This window comes from Onychostoma macrolepis, chromosome 21 (genome assembly GCF_012432095.1).
Source record: "Onychostoma macrolepis isolate SWU-2019 chromosome 21, ASM1243209v1, whole genome shotgun sequence".
In the NCBI taxonomy this organism is placed as follows: domain Eukaryota; kingdom Metazoa; phylum Chordata; class Actinopteri; order Cypriniformes; family Cyprinidae; genus Onychostoma; species Onychostoma macrolepis.
Window position 1 is genome coordinate 18805950 of NC_081175.1, and position 24980 is coordinate 18830929.

Genomic DNA, 24980 nt, shown 5'->3' on the forward strand with positions numbered 1-24980 from the left:
GAATATGATTCCTGAGTGCGCTGGCCGGACAGACCAAGGAGGGATTTATCTGCCCCCCTAACAGTCAGCAGAGTCACGTGAGGAAAGAACTTAATGGAAAAGAACGGGGGGCCAGAGATAGAGAACACAATCTTCGAATGGTACTATTAATAGCCTCTCCTCGAGACACAAAGCACACACTGTAGTATCTGCCCAAGTGGCTGGGTGAAAAAAGGCAGCATTGAAATGTGATTTTCAACGTTACACAGGCTCCTGCAGTCCAGACATTGTGTGACTGTGCGGTGTCGCTCTAGGGGCATAAATAATTCATTTAGGATTCCTTGATTTAGAGATAAATGTTAATTCTTATTCAGCCTCATGGGGCACAAAAGTGGAAAGAGACCAGACAGCTGAAGCGCTCCACTATGATCAGAATAAAATTCTTTACTGTAAATCAGATTGGGGATTTGGTGGGAGGAGTTTAAAAAATGATGTCAGACCCTAAGCAAGTAATTACAATTTTCTGACAAAATGTAAATAGGGTCTATTTCAATTTTATGTTGTGTTTAACCTGAAAAGGGGTCTGTTTAGAGAATTTTACTCACTTGTTTTTGGAAAAGGTCTCCCACACGTTGGTGGTGACTCCACTGCTGCACTCTGGGTAAAAGGCTATCATAGAATTCTTTGTGGATCTCGTAGAGTTCAGGCACTTTAAAGAAGATGGTTTCGATCTGTTGAACAGTCAGGACAGGCTGGGAGGTGGTGGCTGCTGCTTTCAGGGGCTTCATGGGCTGACAAAGGAGCAGGAACAGACATTTGAACATTTTAGTGACAATATAATCAACTATACACCACTGTTCAAAATTTTGAGGCTGGGTTGGTAAGAAGTCTCTTATGCTCTTCAAGACTATTTATTCCATTTGAAATAACAGTTTTCCAGCTTCATATATTTTAAAATGTAATTTATTCCTTTGATGGCAAAGCTGAATTTTTAGCAGCCATTACTCCAGTCTTCAGTGTCACATGATTCTTTAGAAATCATTCTAATATGCTGATTTGATGGTCAAAAAAAAAAAAGTCCTTAAACTCACGTTTGATTAATTTAACGTGTCCTCAAAAAGAGTAGCAGTTTCTTTAAAAAAATCTTAATGACCCCAAACAGTAGTGTGCAAGCAAATGTATGTATGACATTCCTTGGGCTCCGTATACTAAGTTTCAATTAGAGTCTGCATTTGGCATAAATTTGCCCTGCTAATGTACATCATCACAAACACATATTTATATGTTTTTAAATGTATGACTTTCCTGTTGCAGATGATGGGTAAGATCATCTAATTTTAAGATCAGTGGCATAATCACTCAGCCGACTGACACGTCTCACTTAAGACTCCTTGTGCAAATATAATCACGCACTGTTAGCAAAATCAAGCTTGAGGCACTTTTACCAGTAACAGCGCCTCCAGATGGCTGAGGTAGGTCTCTTCACTGGCCAGGATTCCAGACAACACCCTTTTCCTCATCTCCAATCCCTTCTCCAGGTCCAACTCCGCCTGCATGAACACAGAGAGAGCTCATGCACTTCTGAACAACACACTCTTAAATCACATGACATTAAATTACATACTGGCAATGCTGAAAAGAGCTATTAAAAAGCGATTTGGCACTGGTTCAACGGAGCTGCTTTATGGTCTTATAATAACTATCTTGGCTACATGAGAATCATGGGAAATTCATAACACCTTTGAACTTAAGGCCTTTATGTAGTCTACACTATTCACGAAGCCCTGAATAAAGTGTTAGAGATACTAGAATCCATCCAAAAGCAAGGCATATCTATGTGTCGTGTGTAGGGTTTCCGAGTGCTGATGATGGCTAAGTGGGCTTGAAATGTTGGTTTCCATGGCCACAGCACAGGTAGTGGAAACCACAGATGTTTGTGATAGTCTCATGAGACTTTCCAGTCCAGATTTTAGGATAAAACATCCATCTGCTTCATGACTGTGTTATCATTGTAGACTATACTGGCTTGAGTTTTTAAGCTGAGGTGATGTTAAAATGCTTTCACTGCATACATTTCTTCTAATCTCACCAACTAATATTAGATGTAAAACCTCACCTGGTGACAGTAAATCCCACCACTGAAACCTTCAAGCAGGCGGAAGGTGGAAATCAAGGTTTTATTCATGAACTCTTGGGTGCTAGACGTCTCACCCCAGGGGGCACCCCTGTATCTCTAGACCACCATCTTTTATTCATCCACATATTTATTAATCAAAGCATGTCAGCGTTCCAGCGCATGAAAATGAGTTGAGCTCATCTCAGATGCTCAAACAATAACCCTCGCTTATTGAAAACGCCAGGACGAGAAAGTATTTTTCAGGCAAAAATTACAAACCGCTCCAACGAGAAAGAAGCAAACATGCTTAAAGAACATACACAGTACAGTATGTCAATAACAACTAGGAATATATAGATAAATTATTACAAATATTTAACCACATTTAATTAGATGATATTTTACATCTAATATCATTTACAACATAGGGTACATAATAAATGAATTATTATAAACTTGTTTGATTCACATTAACTTTTACAATATCTATTTTTCTATCTGGAAGCTAATGGAAGTTGCCCCACTTTTGGATTTTCATTTGTCTTATACTGTACTTTGAAATGTGACCTAATAAAAAACGGATTTGTTACATTATGAGGCCAACATACAGAAAAGGTATAACTTTCAATATAAAGTTAAAGTGATTTCTTGAACAATTTGCCCAAATTCAATCTTTTGGAGCACACAAGATTTCTTTGATCATTTGTAGCTTAACTTAAATAGAGTGGCATCTAAAACAGCTCTTTGTGACAGCATGACAAGACTATTCTTAAACATGTAATTTGCGCTCATTGAAATTAAATCTGGATCTGTGTTTGAGGAGAATGTTTCTGAAAAATGTGTGACCACCCCTCTGTAGTGTCAATTGCAAGTTTATCTACAGCGCAATTCAAGACGTTTACATAGCAAATCCCTCTTTGAATCCATTCATATTTCAAATCCCTGGTTGTGTATATATTGGGTAAACAAGTAAAGCATGTAGGTGTTACTGGGGAAGGGTGCATGAGTGTGTGCAGGTGAGTATCTACTCTGTATTGATTAAAATCCATGGGGGAGCTAAACACAGAGGTCATAAGGGCCCAAATAAACTGCTTGCCTCTGGGCCTGGTATTGGCAGGGAGGGACATCAATCAATCTGACAGCCAATGGCTGTGTCAATGAAGCAAGAAAGCTCTGTTTTACAATCAGTAATTTAATTTGATGGCCACTATGTATGATGAAGACAGTTTCCTGAGGCTCTGAAATGAAAGCCATGATAACTTTAAACCATAGTTGATAACAATAGCAACTAGAAAGAATTTCTTTAGATCACGCACGATTGCATGCACTGAACGACGTGAGATTCTTCTGCGCAGTGCCGAGCTATAATATTTATTAAGCTGCGATAAGCACTAAATGTTCAATTAGAATTGTACTATGCAGACTCAGCACTTCAGAATCTGCAAGCTTTGAAATCTGCCAAATTTCACAGCTCACTGGTTTTGTTGTGTACCATTACCATTGAGGCTATAAATATATGTGGGTTTACTGGTACAATTATTCATAATGGACCGCTTCACACATGGCATATACTTGGTGGATTCCTATCATGGATCCATGCATGCATAAAGAAATCTCTAATGCGTACTCTTTACCTTCGCACACCACCAAGAAAGCATTCATCTCTCTATGCCCAACAAAATATGACGAGTATGATTCTGCAGTCAAATATTTGTTTAATCAATTATTTTGTATTTGTAAAATGAACGCAATTATTCAAAGGCCAAAAAATCTAAATGTCAGATTCATCGCTGTCTGGCTGGCAAGGAGGTGACTTACAGACTTGGAGGACTCGATCGAGCCGGAGGAGAGAGTGTCTCGACTGCTGCGGCTCTTGGAGCTGAGGTGAGGGGAGGAGGAGGGGGAATCATCGATGTAGGGCAGAATGTCATGGTGTCGGCGCTGCTCCTCCGCTCGATCCGCGTCGTAACCGTAGGTGGGCGGAGTGCCTGCAAATGGACCATCTGCTAAAAGTAGGAAAAAAAGGAATACAGTTGACATATCCAAGTGGAAGAACAGCATCATAATTTATGAAACGTAAAATATCTTTTGAACCATGCTTACTAGAATGAACTGCACAAAAATAAAGCTACTGATTGGTAAACAGAGTTCGTGCCCCATGTCTTAATGCCATCAGCTAAGAAAGTCTGTTTCAAATTCGCAGTGTTCAATTGATTCAGTTTAAGTGGCAGTCTAACATTAGCCTAGAGCTCTTAAAGAGCAATGAGATTATGTCTGGAGTGGGTTTTAAGTTTTGGTAGTAATGCGGACAGGCCAGAACTTTCTGTAAACATTAACATCACAAATAACTTTATGGCTTAAAGAGTTTCCCTCACCAGAGGAAGAGACATAAAGGAAGACAAACGCTCTCACTCCTGTAGAAGAGTTCCCTCTTTCTGAACCGGTTTGGCCATCAAGCTGCTGGCAGCCGCACCAGAGGATCTCATATTTATTCAGCACAAGCTCTCAGTTAAAACTAACTGTTTTGCCATCATATAAGACAAGCACATCTGCTACCCTCTGGAAGGAATATGCAGGACATTAAAGGGTAAATTGTTGCAAACCGGTGTGAATTTCTTTCTTCTGCACAACACAAATATTACATTTTTGAAGAATGTGGGTAAGCAAAATGGTTGCTTGTCCCCTTTAATTTCACTAGTATGAAAATACTATGCAAGTCAATGGGGACCATCAATTGTTTGGTTACCCACATTCTTTAAAGTGTCTTCTTTTGCGGTCAGCACAAGAAAGAAATTTGTGCAGGTTTGGAAGAACCTGAGGATGAGTAAATGATGAAAATGTTTCAAATGTGTCAAAAAGGTGATAGCAAAAATGCACTGCCAGCTTTAAACAACTGATAGACACAGTGAAACTGTCAATACAAAGTCATTGCTAATGAATCCCTCCCTTATTTTTCCAGAGTTTCCTGTTGGCAGGTGGGAAAACTCCTGCAGTTCTAAAACCAGAGAAAATGACTCTCACAACACAGAGAGAGGATGGTCAGTGTGAGTGTTTACTTGATATTACAAATGGCTAAGAAAGTCACTCTGGACCCCTCACACCCAGCTCACTGTCTCTTTGAACTGTTGCCCTCTGGCCGGCGCTACAGAGCACTGTGCACCAAAACAGCCAGACATGAGAACAGTTTTTTCCCCCAGGCCATATCCTACCTGAACAACACATAACACACCCCAGTACTGTACATCTGTAAATAACTCATCAAACCTTCATCCGTACATAGGACATATGCACATTCACAGTTCTGTCTATGGACATTTTTTATTTTCTGTATATTGTTATTACTGTTGTTAATTATAATTTATTGTCTATTCTCTTCATTATTAGTGTATTTATTACTTTAATTATATGTTGTCTGCACTATGTTTGTACTTCTGTACTGGAAGCTCCTGACACCAAGACAAATTCCTTGTGTGTGTAAACACACTTGGCAATAAAGCTCTTTCTGATTCTGATTATGATATGGAAAACAGGTTTTCATAGACTTTAATGTAGTTTGCTTAATAGCACAACTTGTTTAATAAGTATGACCTGCATGAACATTGATCATTTTGCTTACTATGAAATAAAACTTATTGAAGAGTCACTGAGCTATTACATTTCTAAAAATAAATATTATAATATTATTAAATAATATATGCACTACCATCCAAAAGTTTGGGGTTTGGGATGTTTTTGAAAGAAGTCTTTTATGCACACCAAAGCTGCATTTATTTGATCAAAAATACAGTAAATACCTGTTTTCTATTTGAATTTATTTAAAAATGTAATTTATTTCTAAGATGGCAAAGCTGAATTTCAGTAGCCATTACTCCAGTTCTGTGTCACATGATCCTTCAGAAATTATTCTAATATGCTGATTTGCAGCTCTAGAAACATTTCTTATTATTATCAGGGTTGAAAACAGCGTGAAAACATGTGATACACTTTTTCAAGATTATTTGATGAATAGATTAATGGTTTAAAAGAAGCATTTATTACTTACTAACAATACAAATAATAAACAATAAAAAACCTTACTGACCCCAAAATTCTGCACAGTACACTATTAATCCATTCAAATTTTCAATCCATTCAATCCCACCAGGATTTTTTTTCTTCTAAATTGTAGTCGATTAATTAATTGCGATTAATCGCATCCAAAATAAAAGTTTTTGTTTATATAATATATGTGTGTGTACTGTGCATATTTATTACGTATATATATATATATAAAGACACACACATACAGCATATATTTTGAAAACATTTACGTGTATATATTTATATTCATATAAATTATATCATATATAAATATACTTAATATATAAACATAACATATTTTCTTAAATATATACATGCATGTGCATGTATTTATGTATACATAATAAACACACAGTACACACACGTATATTATGTAAACAAAAACGTTTATTTTGGATGCGATTAATCGCAATTAATCGTTTGACAGCACTACAAATTGTAGCTTTAAGTTTGAATAAATTAAATTCCAAATTATTAATTAATTATAACATCTGTGTGAAAACGTTGACAAAAATTGTACGCATACATATGGCTGTATAGACTGTAATGGAATGAGACCCACTGTGTTTATGCGTAAAGTTAGATGAGCATGAAACAGACTCTGAGTCACACTGCCTTGTCATTGCCTCGGCGTTCATCCTCCCACTCTTGCCTCTGTCATCTCTCTCTCTCTCCCTTTCCTACACTCTTTCTCATCCCTTCCTCTGGCTTTCCGCAGATGTCTGCTGCTATTTGGCTGAAGGAGAAGCATGCCATGCACATCTGGAAATATCATCATCATCACCATCATTATAAACAAAATCACAGGGCACTTCCATCCTCTTTGTGAAATCTACACACACTTGTACAGTAACGACAAACAAGAATTCCATATTAATTTTGGACAGTCATGATAGTGACATAATAAAATGTGTTAAATGTAACCAAGAATGCTACAATAATATTGGTTAAAAAAAATACTTTAAAAAAAAAAATGAAAAAAAGCATGGGTTTTCAAATTCTACAGAAATCTGTGGGCCTGCTCATGGGGAGTAAATCCCAGGATCTCTCTGTGCTTGGCCTTCTCTGGTGTGTTAACAGAGGGTTATTCCCTGCTGGATGAAGAGCAGACTGAAACCTTCAGCATGTTGTCCCTCAGCGGCCAACGCGTTTATGGGAAGTGGGGAAGCCTGGGAGGTGAACTGCTGCAAAACTGCCAAAATCTCATCAGCATATGTGCCAAAGGGCTTCAGATAATCCTGTCATTTGAGTTCGAAAGAAAAGGAAAGAATTTGTGGGAGGAATTGGGGCGCTAATGTTTCTGCGAGAGCCGACGTCTCCTTCAGGGCTCTTTGGATGGAGAGGTGAGGGTAGTGATGGGGGCTGTGATGTTGCAGAGGTCTGCATCTGCCAGATAAATTAAAGACACGTCTTCCTCCTCCCATGTGTCACATGTTCCATTAAAGTCTGGAAATAAGAGTGTAGAAAAACGTGTATGTGAGGTACCCATGAGTGGCCGGCCTCTAGGGAGGAGAAAAAAAAAAAAAACTGGGAAAAGAGATGGAAAATGACACATCAGGGATAAAGAAGTCAGTCCATTTTCTTCCCCACAGTCGGTTTCCCTAAATATCCAATTTTCGGGCAATTTAATACCCCCCACCCCTAACTATCGCACGCACTGAAAAGAAATGAATATGAAGAACGCAAAAGGGGAGGTGAAAATTAAACAGAAATGAGTAAAGCACCGCCTCAGGCCACGAATGAATCAAGCAGGGATTGCACAGAGAAGCTAATTTGATGAGAGGTGTCATTTTAAGATCATAAAATAAAAGAATACAGCCTGTGTCGGCTGATATTACTTTTGCAGACTTTTCCTGTCTGCACAGATGGAAAAAAAATCTATTTAAAAATATGAAACCAAAAATAAAATGTCAAAAACTAAATCATGTGTGCATTTGTGTAGCTTTAAGTACAGGTTAAAAAAATTAAAAAAAGGAAATCAATGAGGTCAGCTAGATTTTTTTCCTTTTTTCTGTCCAGTGTTGATTACATACGCAGCCCCGCACATGACATGCAGGAAAAATTTTTAAAAAAATAGTAGGCTAAATCGTGTGCACGATTTACTATTTCGTTCCCTCGATTTATAAATTGTGCACACGATTTAATAATTCGTTCCCTCGATTTGCTAAATCGTGCACACGATTTATAAATCGAGGGAACGAATTAGTAAATTGAGGGAATGAAATAGTAATCGTGTGCACGTTTTAGTAAATCGTGCGCACAATTTATTTATTTCTTCTTGCATGTCATGTGCAGGGCTCCATAATTACAATACTCTGAATTTAGAGATGTGGCTTCACAGAAACGGTTTTAGCATGCTGACAGTATAAACAGTCAGAATTTTCTAAATTTGTCCCATCTAAAGTACTACTGCCACAACCATCTAAGCACCACTTTTATAAAAGTCACCACCTTGAACAATAAATTTGAAAGAAAATTACTGTCAGACTAACCCCAACCCTTGAATTTGAGGGTCTAGACGTCCAATAAAGCCCATTACAGATTATTCCAAATATGTGCCTTGAGTAAAACAGGCCAGTTAGTTTTTTGTGTGGTTATCGCTTATCCAAGTGGCATGTTTATCTGCAATGAAATAAACATAAGAAGTGACTGGGTTGAATCCAGGAAAGCAGCCAAATCTGGTGTGTTGCGATCGCACAGGGAAGCACCCTAGTGTGAGTAAATCAGCCTTTGTCCCAGCAAGAGGAAGAGTGAATCACAACACACCAACACAGTGAGCCACCCTGCAATCAACACTACAACCAAGCTGCCATCCTCCACCAAACCCTATCTTTCAGTTTGCTCTGATCATACTTAAAAGCATGGCAGCAGAATCGGATTAAAATGTGTCCAAGATGCTGCCACAAATTCCCCCCCGAGTCCTTCCTCTGTCACAGGTTTATGTGAATGATTTAAACACGGATTTGTCACACTCAAATCAACGTCTCAATGCACATTTATGTGTATGCTAGCAAGCACTTTTGTCGATTTTTCCAACAAGCTGAGATCTGTTACACTTCCATTTCCAAACATTCTGGAAAATATAGTATTTAAATGGCAAAAAAATTGAATGCTGTCTGACTGAATTGAGATCTATATTACTGCCAACTATGTCTGTCCTGTTATGTAAACAAAGAAAGATGTGTGCTGTGCTTTCTGCAGGAGGGAGGTGCTGTTGCAGAACAGACTGAGAGAGATTGAAGTCGTCAGAAATAGTTCCCTTTGATTGAATCATGACTAATTCAGTAAAGTCAGAGGAAATTCCCAGATGCGTCTAAAAAGCAAGCACAACAGGGACCGTCTTATCTAGCACTCATCCCAAAGGTTATTCTGTTTACCAATCTACTTTCATGACTTATCATTCCAGTTGAAGAGAAAACAAATACCGAGATGAAGAGAGAGATGCTAAACATGAAAAACTAGCATCCGTTTCAAGTAGTTGGCTGCCTCAGCAGGGAACCTTGATGATAACAACTGCGATTATGTCACAATTGATTTTGGCTTTACACAATTTGCACTGATGTCAGACTTACCAACTCCACATGGTTTATATCCCCCTAGAACCGCACGGCAGACGGAGGGTGGCCCAGTGAGCGACTTCCTGCCAACTGTTTGATCAGTGTAGACGCAGGAGCATACTTCTCTCTGCAGACTCTTCTAATGACTCCATTAATTAACAAGTCCTGTCATCTGCATGACTTTGATACTGTGCAACTTGTTACGAATTCGACAACCATCGAAATCTTTGAGACGAGTGGGCAATTATGCCGTCAGGCCTAATTGAAGAGCATGACCTGAGATGGCCGGTATATATATTACATAAAGGATCTAATGACAGTATTAGTTAACATACTAGATTTTTTGATAAATATATAAGCTGTGCTTGATTCACTAAAAAGAACCAGTTTAAAAGAGTCAATGAGACAATACTGGTCACAGTGTATGCCACTGATTCACAAAACCGGTTCATAAGAATCACGATTAACATGATTAACAAACACTTTATTTTCTGTTGTTCTGCTTGCTTAACCAATAGAAATTGTGCATTTGAAAACACGATATGCCAAGCATTCAGCAGGTTAAGATGAAGCTCTAAATCTTCAAGATGCTCTTAAACACATGACCGCTTCCCCCTAATGCACCATCAGTACTGTGTGATATCCTGGATCTGGTGCGGAACCTCATTAATTTATATCTATGCATTACCTTGTGTTTTACAGCCCTCATCTAGCTTTTATGAAATGTTCCATCCTCGTCTGAGGAAAGATATAGAATGCAGAAGAGCATGAATAAAACAGGCTAATTTATTAAAAAATAATAAATCTCAGATCAGTGCCCGTTATGGCGTTAAATCTATTCTAAGCCTTCACAGGTTCTTTCATCCACCACTTGTGTCACCAAACAAGTGTGTTTCACTCAAAAATAGCTTTTAAAAAGAATTGTACAGGGGTGTGTGGGGTCAGCGGTAGGGAGAAAGGTTAAAGGTGGCTGTTGTGTGCTCATGTATCTCGGGTTTCAAACGGCATATGGCTCTCAGTGCAGGTCACCAAGGAGAAGTCTGAAAAAGCTGAGTCAGCCCTGAACATTAGCACTGGAAAACCACATGCTCTTTTCCACCTCGGTGCTCTCTGTGTCTCTCATTCCACTTCCTATCACTGCATTCTTTCTGTTGTAGATGAGTAGAAGGGTCAAAAATCTATCTTGTCGATCATGAGTGGTGTCTCTACCTAGAATCTAACTATGATGATCACCTTGTTGGGGAAAAAAAATAGGCCAGGCTCCAACTGAAGCAGAACCTATCCCAAAAGAGAGCTATACTGTACTCTTAATATACGTCTCCACACTTCTTCTCTTATTCTCAGCTTGACTAAGCCAAAATACACATACGTACTGAGCCCAGCAGGAGCAAAATTGTCCGAACAACAGCCGCAGAGTTCTGTCTCTTATCATTAGCAAACAGCAGTCTCTGACATAGGGACAAATCTTGCTTAATCTGTTGTTAAACAGATGCCCAATATCACACCCCTGCCACTGTGGCATTAGCTCTTTTTAGAACCCGAGCTGAAAGATTTGTTACCTAATGTGGAGAAGTAGCCAAGGTAACCAATGAAAACTGAGAGGTTGACACCAGGTTTGACTGGCTGCTAACTGTGAGCTGGATGTCAAAGGAGGTGGGATTTGTGAGTTTGGTCATTTTTCTAATCTTCTAACTTGAACATCTGACTATCCATTGAATTCATTAGAAATCACATACACTATTCAAAAGCGTGGGGTCAGTCATTTTTTGTACTTTTTAAAAATAAATTAAACTGGTTGATCAGTTTAATGCATCCTTGCTGAATGAAAGTATTCATTTCTTAATTTCTATTTATAAAAGTATCCTGGAAAAAAAATCATAGTTTTCAGATAAATGTTAATAAAGCACAACATTGATAATAAGAAGAAATGTTCCTTGAGCAGCAAATCAGCATATTAGAATGATTTCTGAAGGACCGTGTGACACTGAAGAAAAAAAAAAGTTCAGCTTTGCCATTACAGGAATAAATGTAATTTTATAATATATTCAAATAGAAAACAGTTATTTTAAATAAACTGTAATGATAATTCACAATAGTACTGTTTTTATTTTTTGCTCAAATAAATGAAAAAAAAAACTTGGTGAGCCTAAAAGACTGTTGAAAGATATTGCAATTAGAGGCTCTTGGTTTTAAATTGATGAGAGTAACAAAAATGTTACTTTGAGATACAGAAGGTGATAGTGCAGGTCTACATTCACCTACAAACCATACATGTACATTTTAATCAGATGTCTCTCTCTCTCTCTCCAAATGATCTTGTTAGACTTTTTTTGAGCAACACCTGGTTTACTCATCCTTCATCACTCATGTCACATCAATATGGTTTTTCACTTTGTCAAAACAACAGAGCACAGTGAGATCTTAAGATACATCCCACTGTAACACACATTATTACATCCTCCAGCTGCTCTGGAGACAAGATCTTTCCTTCCTGCTCCTTCAGGAGGAGTTAATATATTCAATTTGGGCTAAAAGAGCACATTTAAAGCGAAAACTCTCGCTTGACTGGCGAGTCGCGCACGGATCGAAGGATTAACGCAACTCTCTGAGTTTTACTCCCAGCTATAATTGAGAGATTCAGATTTCTAGGCTAAAATACACCACCTTAAAATTGTATATTTCATAAAAATCCAGCAATAAAACAAAGATCTAGCCTCAATATTAACCCTTCTCAATCGGTTTCTTTCTGGGGGGTTTTTTAAACTCTCTCATACACACACTACATTCTGTCATTATTTACTGACCCTCATTTCATCCCAAACCTGTATGACTTTCTTTTATCATTGCAAACATCTCCTTTTTCATTTCATGGAAGAAAGAAAATTGCATTGTAGAACAACATGAGGGTCAATAAATTATGGGGTTTTTAAAAAAAATTGTTTCCAAAACATCTCGTTAACATCACTACTGCTGCTTCACTTGTTTTGCCATGTGTGCATCTATGTGTGATTGTTTGTGTATGTGTGTGTATAAACAAGCAACCCCTTCCACAATAGAAAAAGAGAGGAGGAGGAAACATCCTTGAAACAGATGCCTTGACAACACCTCGGAGACAGATTCCACCGTGAGACTCCACCATGGAGACAGCAGATCTGACCCAGACTCTGAAGCATCAGGCCCCCTCAGTGCACAAACATCTAGAGAATTGTCAAGGAGAACAGCAAGATAGTCCTTGTTCTTGGACTCTTGTTCCTGTGAACATTCTTGTTCTTCCAACATTCCAAATTCCACTGTGACAATTAATTTTTTATTCATATAATTAATTTACATACACAGCCATTCAAAAGTTTGGGGTCGGCAGGATTATTATTGTTGTTTTTTTTAATAAATACTTTTATGCAGCCAGGGCACACTAAATTGATCAAATGTGACAGTAAAGATATTTATAATGTTACATATTATTTCAAATAAATGCTGTTCTTTTCTGTTCTCTGCTTTTCTTAAGATAATAATAGTAAAAAACTTTTCTTGAGCAGCAAATCAGCATATTAGAACAATTTCTAAAGAACCATGACACTAGCTATGTTTCCATCTACCTATTTTTATGCGCATTTTGGATCATCACAGAAAAAACGTTGGATGGAAACACCAAGATGCGCATAAATTCTAAAAATGCGCATTAAAAAAGTCAGTTGACTTTGCGCGATGGGAAGGGATAAATTGACTAACCAGCGGACCGATCTCATTGCACAGCATCTGAAATTTTGTTTTGGTTGTTCTAAAATGCCTGAGCAAAGTCATCAAATTATTTCAGCAAATTATTTCCCAAACAGCAGGCATCCACCTCCGAAAGCAATGACAGCAGTTATTGTGTTTCATCTGCTCGCTCTGAGGTGCAAGTAATTAATCATATATGAATTATTACATTAAGTGGCTTCTCCCACTTTTTTTGTAGATACGTAGTGCCAGTTTATCAGGAAGTGACGATTTTGTTCTCTTTAACTCATTGGATAGAAACGGTGCTTTATTCGCAAATGTTTTATGCGATATTCCAGTTTTGCGCACAAGTTAAATTCGAATCTTTGGATGGTAACATAGCTACTGAATTGCTGCTGAATATTCAGCTTTGCCATCACAGGAATTAATTATATTACAAAATATATTAAAACAAAAACTTATTTTAAATTGCAATGGTATTTCACAATATTACTGTTTTTACTGTATATTTACTATATAAGAGACTTCTCTCAAAAATCCCAAACGTCTAAACGGTAGTGTAAGAAAATTTGCAAGATTGTCATTCTCATGAAAAATTATTTTATTCTTTAAATTACACAATTTTTGTTCTTACAAAATTCCAAAATGTAACTACAAAAAAAATTCTCATTTGCCAACCCTTCCAAAAACAATAAATCAGTTTCATGTCATCCACCTGCTAGTGAATGCTTTCTTTGAGATTTAATGCCTTTCCAATGCCTCAGTCAGCAGCGCCAGGCCTCTGTCAAACAAAGGAGATTTCCCAGTAGAGCACGTGTCCTAAAATGAGGTGGAAAAGACCTCCGTGTACGTGCTGTGGGTCTAGGCCTGAGATGAGAAAGAGTAGAAGGCGGGTTGGGGGAGGGGCGAAAAAGAGAAAGGGATAACGGGGAGGTGGTGCTACGAAACCTCTGCAGTGCTGCACCACCATCTACTACACTTACCAGATGTGCACACAGCTGCCACACACAATACAGTATATCAAGGGCACAGGGAGTGTGTACACACAAACAGAATTTATAATACACATCAAGGTCAAAGTGACGGGTATAAGGTTTGCACAAATGTACACATGGCAGTGAGGTGGATATGATCCTGTCCAACCAGAGAAAACAACATAGCATGTACAGTAAATCCATAACACTAAGCAAAGATGTAGATCATAAAGAATAAGAGAGAAAGAAGGAATAAAAAAGAGAAAGGGATGGAAAGAGAGAGATCATGAGAAGGAGGGGCAAAATGCAGCATGTGTCATCCTAAAAGAACAAAAGAAGGCTGCGTTCGGTCATCATTGTGACATGAGATACTGGGAAAAATCAATACATTTGGGGAGGATTCACAGAAGCTGCCATTCAATAGCTCAAACTGAATGTGACCTATTCCCCTGAGACTTCAAAAACAACCCTGAAGCCACGATAGGCTCTTCCACAGATCAACACACACAGACCACATCAGCTGGACCACAATCGTAAAACAGCCACTTTCAGACATATATCATAGCTAAATGCTATAAAATAGCATCATTTCCAGAGAATTATCCCCAACAGCACTGGACACCCTCCACAAAGATCCCATTAAGAGTACAGAGAGCAAAATGACCCATAGGGGGAAAGAAAAGCACAATACACAAAGGTATCCCATAAACCACTCATTCATGATGTTATCACAGACAGATGGTTTTCAGGCACACAGAGTGTAGGCAGAGGATGGATGTGTCACTAGGACAGCCATCATGCTGTCAATACTTCATCCAGGTTGACATGCAGTTTTCCTTCTCTGACTGATAAAAGGACTACACTTAAAAGGTCCAAAAGGACTGAAAAACAACTTGAGGCACGACTGATGCACTGACTTCCTTTTCTCTTTGTCTGTCTGTTGTCTTGTCTCTGAGTACAGTAAGACTGAAGCAGTAGAACAGATTGTCAAGAGCTTTCAACGTGCCTGCCAAAGATTCACAGAATTTGACTGCTTGTCATTCATCATTTTTCGTCTAATTTGATTATGGTTCAGTTACCAGGACGAGTGTAATATTCTGTTTAGCACATTTCAACATTTTTATTTTTATAGTTTCAATTTAAGTTATACTAATTATGTGCTTCTGTCATTTTTATTCGTTTTATAAATTTTCTATTTAGATTTTATTTTTATTTCAGATTTAGTACTCATTTTAGTTATTTAAATATCTTATTTCAGTTATTTAAAATTTTCATCTATTTTCATCTTTATATTTCATTTTATTTCAGCTTTATTTCAATTAAGAAAAACGGTTTTTAAGAGTTTTAGTTAACAATAACAACACTGGATCTCTATGCAGACAGCACAGACAGGTACTTGACTGAAAGCCAATTCCACTGCGACCAGCACTAGCTGACCAACAGAAAGTACCATAGGTCATCCACCCACGCAGCAAACCTCTCAACAGGAGCTGTCAACTACAGAAATGGAGAGGGGGTTCTAATTCAGCACACAAGAACATAATTCAAGAAGATGTCAAAGATAATTCATTAAATGTTACCCAATTCATCCTGTTCCAAATTCCATGTTTTCCATTCGTTTTCTGGATTCATTTTTAATGGCTTAATTAAATTTTAATAAATCAAAAGCATCTCTAAATAATTGATTTTATTTATAAAAAACTCACTTATTTATTTATTTATCTATCAGAAACACTGTGTTGTGTATTTACATTTTTCTGGTAAATAAATTCTGGTAAATAATTTTTCTGGTAAATATTCCTTAAAAATAATGTTTTAATAATAATTGTATTATTAGGAGTAGTACTATCATTACATTAGGTAATGTATTTTTGTCACAGTTTCTTCAAGTTAAACCAAACTGCTGTGAAGTTTCTATTTGTATATGATATGACAAAAGTTTATCTCAAAAGAAACGGTAAAATGCTCGTGAAGTGACTCTCAGAGCAATTCTAGAGATTATGTTCATGTTTTCATGTATTCATATATTGAGGTGGCAGGGGCTGGAAACACAGCGAGAATCACACGCGCTTCAGTTTGTGTGCAGTAAACGAAACCACGCGTCTGCGTCATTCATTCACACAGACACGCACAGAACATGAAGGATTTATATTTAAATAGTCCTTTTGGGATTTAATATTCACAGACACTAGTCCATATCACGCTTTAAGTGTACTGACTTAATTTAGATTTATTCATCCAAAATTCCAAGACATTCCGCATTATACACTAAATTCCATGATTCTGTCCACATTTTCCTCATCGCGGAAATCATAGGGCCCTAGTTACAGTAGAAAAGTTGTCTACATTTAAGAGGAGTGTTTATCTAGAACCATGAGTGTTTTTGCTATATGTGCCGTTGAGAGAGAAAATGCTCTAATACTGCTGGCTGAGTAGCCTCTCAATTAATGTCAAACAACCAACCAGTACATGAGTGTTTAAAAAGAAGACCATTTTGTTAGTGGTAAAAATTCATTACTGTTTAATATAAAATTGATTATTCTGGTCTTGGATGCTGATCAACACATCATTACAGATGCGTTAAAATACATGTTACGACAGAAAACACCTGTTTACCTAATGCAAGCATTCATTTATTTGAAAACCGATGAGTGCACGTGATGTCATAAAATGCCTATATGTACCTTGTTTCAACCACAAAGACCAACACAACAAGGCAAACAGGACAGGAGAGGGAGCATCCAGGCTCTTAACCAACCAATCAGATGACAACGTCGATGCGGTGTCATGGCAACACTATGTTGGATCCTTCCATGCAGTGAATGATGTAATGTGTTCACCTCCGGTGGCTTACAAGAGATGCAGCTCACCAGCATTCATCTGCAATCTTCTAAGATCTTATTCTGAGACTCTCCCACATGCAGGCTTAGATCAACAGAGGGGTAATTCAAAGTCTGACCATAAACAGTCCATCGAAAACCTTGCTTGCTCCAGTAATCTTTCAGTAGGAACGTTTTTGTGGGGGTAACTGGCCACTTTGTGGCGGAGAAAAAGGGAATCCTGATGTGTGTTACTGAAAATAAAATGAAGCTGTGATATCTTCAAGGGATCCCAGAACAACCTCAGGGCAGAGGTGGCAAACTGTCACATATCAAAGTGGGTGGTGATGTCATGTAAAGATGTTTTTCCTGTGGGTCTCTGATCTGTACAGTACATTTACTCAAAGGGAACTGCCCTGTGTCTTGAATAAAAATGGCAAAATACGAGTTCTTCTAATCTTTTTTAATTCTTATATATCTGATATCTGTTGGTTAAGAAACAAATAATGCATAGCAGGAGAGGATTAAATGTTAAGTGGAACACAAAGTGAAATACTGAATACTGTAATACTCTCTGTCAAAGTGATATTGTAAATATTACAATAAATTTTAGAACTGGAACTTTCAAGCTTGTGGTTTCAATTTATTTGCTATTAAAATTCTGGCCTATAATGACAAGGTGACTTTTAATATAATGTATAAAATATGAATTACTTTCATATGGACAATAACTAATAAATGGTTGATATTAAAATAATAAATATTTACAATATTATAAATAATGAAAACATTAAAATCTTTTGTAATTCTTATATTTACATTAAAACAGAATATGAATGGCAATTTAGGCATTACTGCGTTATATTGTACAACAAGAAAAATTTATAAATTCAGTTATTAGTGTTACAGATTAACTGAGTGTTAAATGATGATAATTTATATATAACAATATAATACAGCTAGGGAAGATGTCAACATTTTTCAGTGAATAAAAAACAAACATTTTACACAAAGTTATCATATGACTTACAAAGAAGACTTACAAACCATTTTATTTATTATTTTTCCATAATTATACAGTTTGCCAAATTTCAGTCCTCAGTCCTTTCATTCTATTAAAAAGTGTGGCCAGGACATTCATCCAAAAATGATCTTTGTGTCCACAGAACAGACAAAAGTCATACTGACACCAATGTACATGATGCCACTATTAAAGGAAAAAAGTGCAATCTGAAGAGCTAATGTATGAGGGCCTACTGTAACATGCAAAGTATCGATAATGCTTTTCAGTTTGGGAATTTCAGCTGCCCCATTACTTTTTCATGAGTTTCTGAGTATGTCTGAATACGGAAGCCGTTTGCTTATGTACAACTTGTGAGCTCAGTGTGTGTGTCTGTGTGTAAGACGGACAGACAACCCTAACCAACAGCCATCAATGATTAATGAACAGCCTCTCCATCAGACACCAAAAACCCACCCTGATACATGAGCCTAAAGCCATACCGTATGCATCCATCTATTTAAGACACAACAGAGACGACTAATGGGCCGCTCACCAGGGCCTAATGAGACAGCAGGGCCTTGGCTTGCACTACTGAGTTATCAATCAGCATCATAATATTCCAAAACAAATCGATCCACCTTTAGTGCTGCTCTCACGAAATATCTATTGCGGACAGCATCTGAGTGAAGTTTACAGTGCTTTCAATGAAGTCAAAAGGTATTATGCTCCACTGTACATGTCATTTCCATCAAAATAACTTAATTATAAGATGCTCTAAAGGTGATTATGATACAAAAAATAAGAACTGTGCCAAACTGTTAAACTGAATTGTGTGTGGTTAGTGAATAAGAACAGTTTTGCAACTGTTTAGTGCACTGGCTCCTGAGAGTTTAGTTTATCTGAATTATTTAGTGCATAGCTACATCAAATCATTTCAGTTCTTGTACAATACAGTCACAATGTGCCAAAGCACGCGAGCCTAAAAATGTCTCTCAGAGAGGCTTTTTCTAAATATCCGCTCTCAAATACTTGACAAAACAAAGAAAAGACAGAGGAGGAACTCATTAAAAAGCACTAAGGAAGTCACACTCTAATGTAGCTGAACAAAAGCTCTAGAGGGATTCAGGGTGACCATGTGACCTCATGCTCTCTTTGGTTGACCAATCAGATGCAATGGAGTGGTGTGGCCATAGTGGGCAAAACAGGGTACCCAGTCATGCCAGAATTCATTGTAAGTGTGTGTGTGGAGGGGATGTCACAATCCTTAATCGCTGACCCCAAGAAAAATGAGCATTAGAAAAGAGGAGGAAGAGAGTGTGGGAACCCAGCACGTGTTCGCACTCTCTTTCTCCTCCTCTCCCAAAAGAAGTTCAGTCTTCCATGTCAACGTCTTTACATTCCCAGCGATGCCCTCCCATCTTCGTCCCCCTGGGCTCCGGCTGTCTGTGGGGGTGTCAGGACTCCAGACACAAGGCTGCCCATTAAAACAAGATAGCCCACGACCTTATTCTGCCCTGCCCCTTAACTACCAGTCATGAAGGGGACGGTGGTCTGAGTATCAGGGATCACAGAGTTTATCTAAACAAGCAGTTTTGGACAGCAGGTCACCATCTGTTTTATTGATTCAAATGACAGAAACTCTTAGTTTAGGCTTCAATATCTCACTGCTGACCTATTTTCATTCTCTCTCTTCCGTACCCCTCCGCCCAAATCACTAGCTCTTTCACGCATCTTGAAACAACACGATCCATCAACATGTTCCCAGCTAAACCTGGTCTCCTCATCAGCGTCTCCTCCTCTGTGTCTCAACACCTTCTAATGAGAGTGTGTCAGCTGATCTAGAGACGACAGGACAGGGAGAAATGTGTATGTGTCTTTGAAGTGTTTAATTTTTTTAAAAACCAGCTTATCCCAGCTAAATATGCAGAGTAATTTAGTAGGTTAATTTACCTCAAAAAATGTAAACAGGTCAATGATGTGGCACTTTTTTGCCCTATTTATTAAAGTATTCAAAATGCAATGCATACATACAATAACTTACATACACCTCATCTATGGTGAACATGCATTTAATTTCTGAATTAAAAAATAATTTTGTTTTTTATGGGGTCCTTAGGCCTTATATCATTATGTGGAAATAACAGATAGATAGATAGATAGATAGATAGATAGATAGATAGATAGATAGATAGATAGTAGGGATGCACGATATTGGATTTTTGCCGATATCAATATTTTTCAAATCATTTTGGCCGATAACCGATACCGATATATTTCCTTTTTGTTTGGAAACAACACCTAGTCTCTCCTGTGCAGAAATTATAAGCAAAATATTTTTAGTTTTGGTTAGTTTTTAACAAGAACTTATTTGTTAGAATTAAATAGACCATAATGAAGGTTTTTTGACAGCACATTGAAGCTTTGAAAATAACTATACATAGACCACATATCAATCGCTGCATTTCCCCCCCCAGAAAGATGCAGTGTTAACCCTAACATTTTATTTTATTTATAAGATTTAACATTTGTAGATGGTCTAAAGCAAGAGAGTTGTAAAAATTCTGAAAATCTTTTAGAGCTTATGATTTGTTTAAAAATAAAACATTACACATTAATGAATAAATCAGTATATATAAAATTATTTAATTTACAAGTGTCATGTTTGTGATTTTTTTTCATGCAAGCTATAGCTTCTGACCTATAAATCAAAACATACTCATTATTTTATGACATCAATTACTGCTTTATTTAATCAGAAACACAGTCTAAATGTTACTTGTGTAGGCTATTTTACTTTTAATTTAATTAGAAGTAGGCTAACAGCGCTAGCCTGAATATGTCAGACTTCGTACTTCCGCTCAATTTCAGTTCGCTTCTATACTCAGTCTGATATTACATTTACATTTATGCATTTATCAGACGCTTTTATCCAAAGCGACTTACATTGCATTCAAGTTACAGTTTCTACATTTTATCAGCTCTTGCTTTCCCTGGGAATCGAACCCATGATCTTGACGTTGCTAGCGCCATGCTTTACTATTTGAGCTACAGGAAAGCTAACCATCTCCCAGATTAACTCTGGCTCCGCACCAGCCGTCCAACCAACGAACAGAGGGCGGCCTGAGAGCCGTGACGTAGACGCCAAGCGCCCAACAGCGGACATGGAGACACGGGATGCTATTCACTCTGTTGTGGAGAATATTCCCGCATTTGCCAACTGAAGCCCGAACAAGAAGAGTGTTTGGTTCACATTTTGAATGGAGGTGATGTTGTGGCCCAACTCCCAACAGGTTTTGGGAAAAGTTTAATTTATCAACTGTTACAGATCATCAGCGAGAAACTGGGGAGGCCAAAGTCCGGCAAGGCGATAATTGTGGATGCGTAGATTTACTTCACATAATCTGCAAAAGTCGTTCACAGCCATCTTCACTCCGGTATTTCGCTCGATGGTTTTGTTTTCGCCGCATACCTGTGTTTACAGCGGAAGTTCGAGGCGGCTGAGCCGGCACATAACATGCGTCACAACCAAACGTTATGTGATTGGCTTACGGATACACCAATGATTTTAAACTTCAGACAAGCGCCTGCCCACGAGAAAGTAAACGCTTGTCAATTATGCCCTTCCAGACTCTGTCTACGAAGCAAAGCGAAGTAGCAGAGTTTGGTATTACCAGGCTATAACAGCGCCCCCTACAGATTAAAACTCCTTACCGAACGGGCATTTACTCTATTACACACCAAAGGCATCATTCTGCACTTGCTTTCACAGACTAAATGCAGCGATACAAAAGAGTGAATCTAAAATCATCATTCAGACAAAACTTTGCTTCAAGAATGAGCCACACGGCTGACGTGATCTCACCCTGAGCACATGTGAGTTAATGTATTCCTCTTATCAGCAAGACATATTGGCATAATTTTTCATATGGGCAGATCCGATATTTACATTTAAAGCCATTATCGGACGATTCCGATATCAGTCTGATAATATCGTGCATCCCTAATAGATTGATAGATCCCTTCGATAATGAACGCGATATTGCGTAGTGAACTACGGCTCTGTGTATTAAATGGTGCTCTATTTGAAAACAGGTGATGGAGATTTAGCGCTAATCACAGAACCGGCTTTACTGACGAGATGCGCATGAATATCATGTTCGATATATCGGCCAGCCCTAATAGATAGATAGATAGAATACTTTTTAACTTAAAGTACATTTAAAATATGGTGCCATAGAATGGAAAACTGTATTTACCTTGGCATAGTTGAATAATAAGAGTCCTGTACATGGAAATGACATACCGTGAGCCTCAAACACCATTGTTTCCTCCTCCTTATGTAAATCTCGTGAATAAAAAAGACCACTGAAAAATAGGCGAATCAGAACATAACACCAACTGTGATGTAACAGTTGGGATCACTAATATTTACGCCCCCAACATTTGCATATACCCACCCATGTTCTAGGCCAGCTGCCAGCCGAACCATCAGAAGTTCTGCAGGTACTGTGAAGAAACAAGCGAGGACAACAGCGAAAATGGCAGATCATGGAAATAAATGTTATGTTCCAGGCAGTGCAGGGGATGTGAAGTGCAGGGATGGGTTGGTGTCTGTATTCAGAAAGGCACGGAAAGCAAATAACGTGTTCTAATAAAATAACGCGAGCCACTAAAGGGACATGGTTAGCTCCTTGCTAGCTGTAGCCTGTTACATTGCAGTACATACGATTTTACTTGCCACATAAACAGAGTAAGGAGAGATGACTGAGGATGATGGCGAATGATTTACAGATCCTGAGCACCACTGACAAGCATCTGATCTTGTAAAATGTGTGGCAAGTACTGCCGCTCCATAGTATTAACAGAGTTTGTGCGATCTTGAAAGTGAAAGTATTGTGTGCATTTGAATAGCGGCTCCCTGAATGCCCACATTTTATATACACTATAATTACTCGACGATATATTTTCCCTCCCTGTGTTTCCTTCCTGCTGTGAGCTACTGAAATGAGCCGCACTGTGAAACAGCCAATCAGAGCAGAGCTGAACATTATTATTCATGACACTTCCAAATAAGCCAATAACAGACCATTTCATTCTAGCGAGAAATCCTAGGGTTGTAAATGCACATGTAAAACAGTTTCTGGAGAATTTTTGCCCTTACTTAAGCCACATACCTTCTATGTAGATATCAGAGAACAATTTAAAATATTGTATCAATTAATATCACCTTTAAGATTATTTGTGGTGTAAGGAAACTGTTACAAAAATGTTTTTAAAAAATCTAATAAAGTTGTGTAAAAACCATAATCATATGGAAACCAACAGGTACATTTCAAACATAAAACAATTAATATCTCCGCAATTCTGTTAGATGATGCTGGTGGCACAAAAATGATACACTTCACCTTTAGATCTTCCAAAAAGGCAATTTGGGACAGAACGGAGTCCTGAGAGGCGCCATGTGATTGAGTATCTGCTGTACAGCTGCTGTGATTGGTCACCTCCTATAGAACAGTTTATCAAGGTGAGAAGAGAGCGGTCATATGACATCAACACACTAACACACACGCTCTCATTCTCATGTACTACACAGCCTCTTGTGTGCAATAAAGCACACCTATAAACACACACCACACTATGGGTGCAACACAAACACTTACGCACTCACACCACCAATAGGTTAATAATTGAATTCTTTAATAACCATCATAAATCCTGAGTGTTCTGACAGGCTGTATGTAACTTTCGCATTCCTTAGGGCACCGTGCCACTCCTGAAGCTTATTACTTTTCCCATCCCCGGGAGAGACCGGGAGAGACCAGGAGAGAAGGAGACAGGAAAGGCTCCAGCAGTCTGACCCCTGCAGAGCGTGTGTCTCTGTTTCTCTAGTCCTCGTCATCCCTGTCTACATCTTTGTCTCTCCCTCTTTATAGCTCATAGCAATGATTTTTTAGACATTTTTTGACCCCTACAGACACACACATACACATTCAAAACTTTGGGGTTGGTAAGATTTTTTAAGTGTTTTTGAAAGAAGTTTCTTATGCTCACAAAGCCTGCATTTATTTAATCAAAAAACAAAGCAAAACAGTACAACAGTAATATTGTGAAATATAATTAAAATTTAAAATTGGTGTTTTCTATTTTAATATATTTTTAAAATATCATTTATTCCTGTGATGGCAGAGTGTCACATGATCCTTCAGAAATCATTCTAATATGCTGCGCAATTCCTATTCAATGAACATTTCTTATTATTATCAATGGTGAACACAGTTTTAATATTTTCATTTTCAGAGCATTTATTTGAAATAAAAATCTTGTAACATTACAAATATCTTACTCTCTCCATCTGTCACTATCACTTTTGTTCAACTAAATGGGTCATTGCTGTTAAAAGTATAAATTTCTTTTAAAAAAAGAGAAATGTTGCTGACACCTCAAACTTTTGAAAAGTAGTGTACATACAGCATGCACCAGTATGCACAAAAATGTGAATTGGCCAAAATTATAAACTTCACATCTAGCAGTATGGTGTAAATGTAAATACAATCTGATAGATAAGTGCAATCATCACATTTGCATTATCCACTTTTACTTTTGTACTCTCAAGTACAAAAATGAGTCATTTGCAGCTCGTACAGCATTTGAAGTCTGCATGCATCAAAAATTCAGTTAATGGGATATCGACAGCCCAGGTGTCTGGCTACGGATATAAAAACATCCATGTCAATA

The 24980-nt window shown here is 37.8% G+C and overlaps 1 protein-coding gene across 1 annotated transcript in view; it reads right to left on the reverse strand.

Annotated features, from left to right (window-relative positions):
* bcr (BCR activator of RhoGEF and GTPase) overlaps positions 1-24980 on the reverse strand; it is a 69103-nt gene that overhangs the window by 23569 nt on the left and 20554 nt on the right. The window contains 3 exon segments of the mRNA XM_058759296.1: positions 585-770; positions 1425-1529; positions 3914-4101. Coding sequence (XP_058615279.1) covers positions 585-770; positions 1425-1529; positions 3914-4101 — 479 coding nt within the window.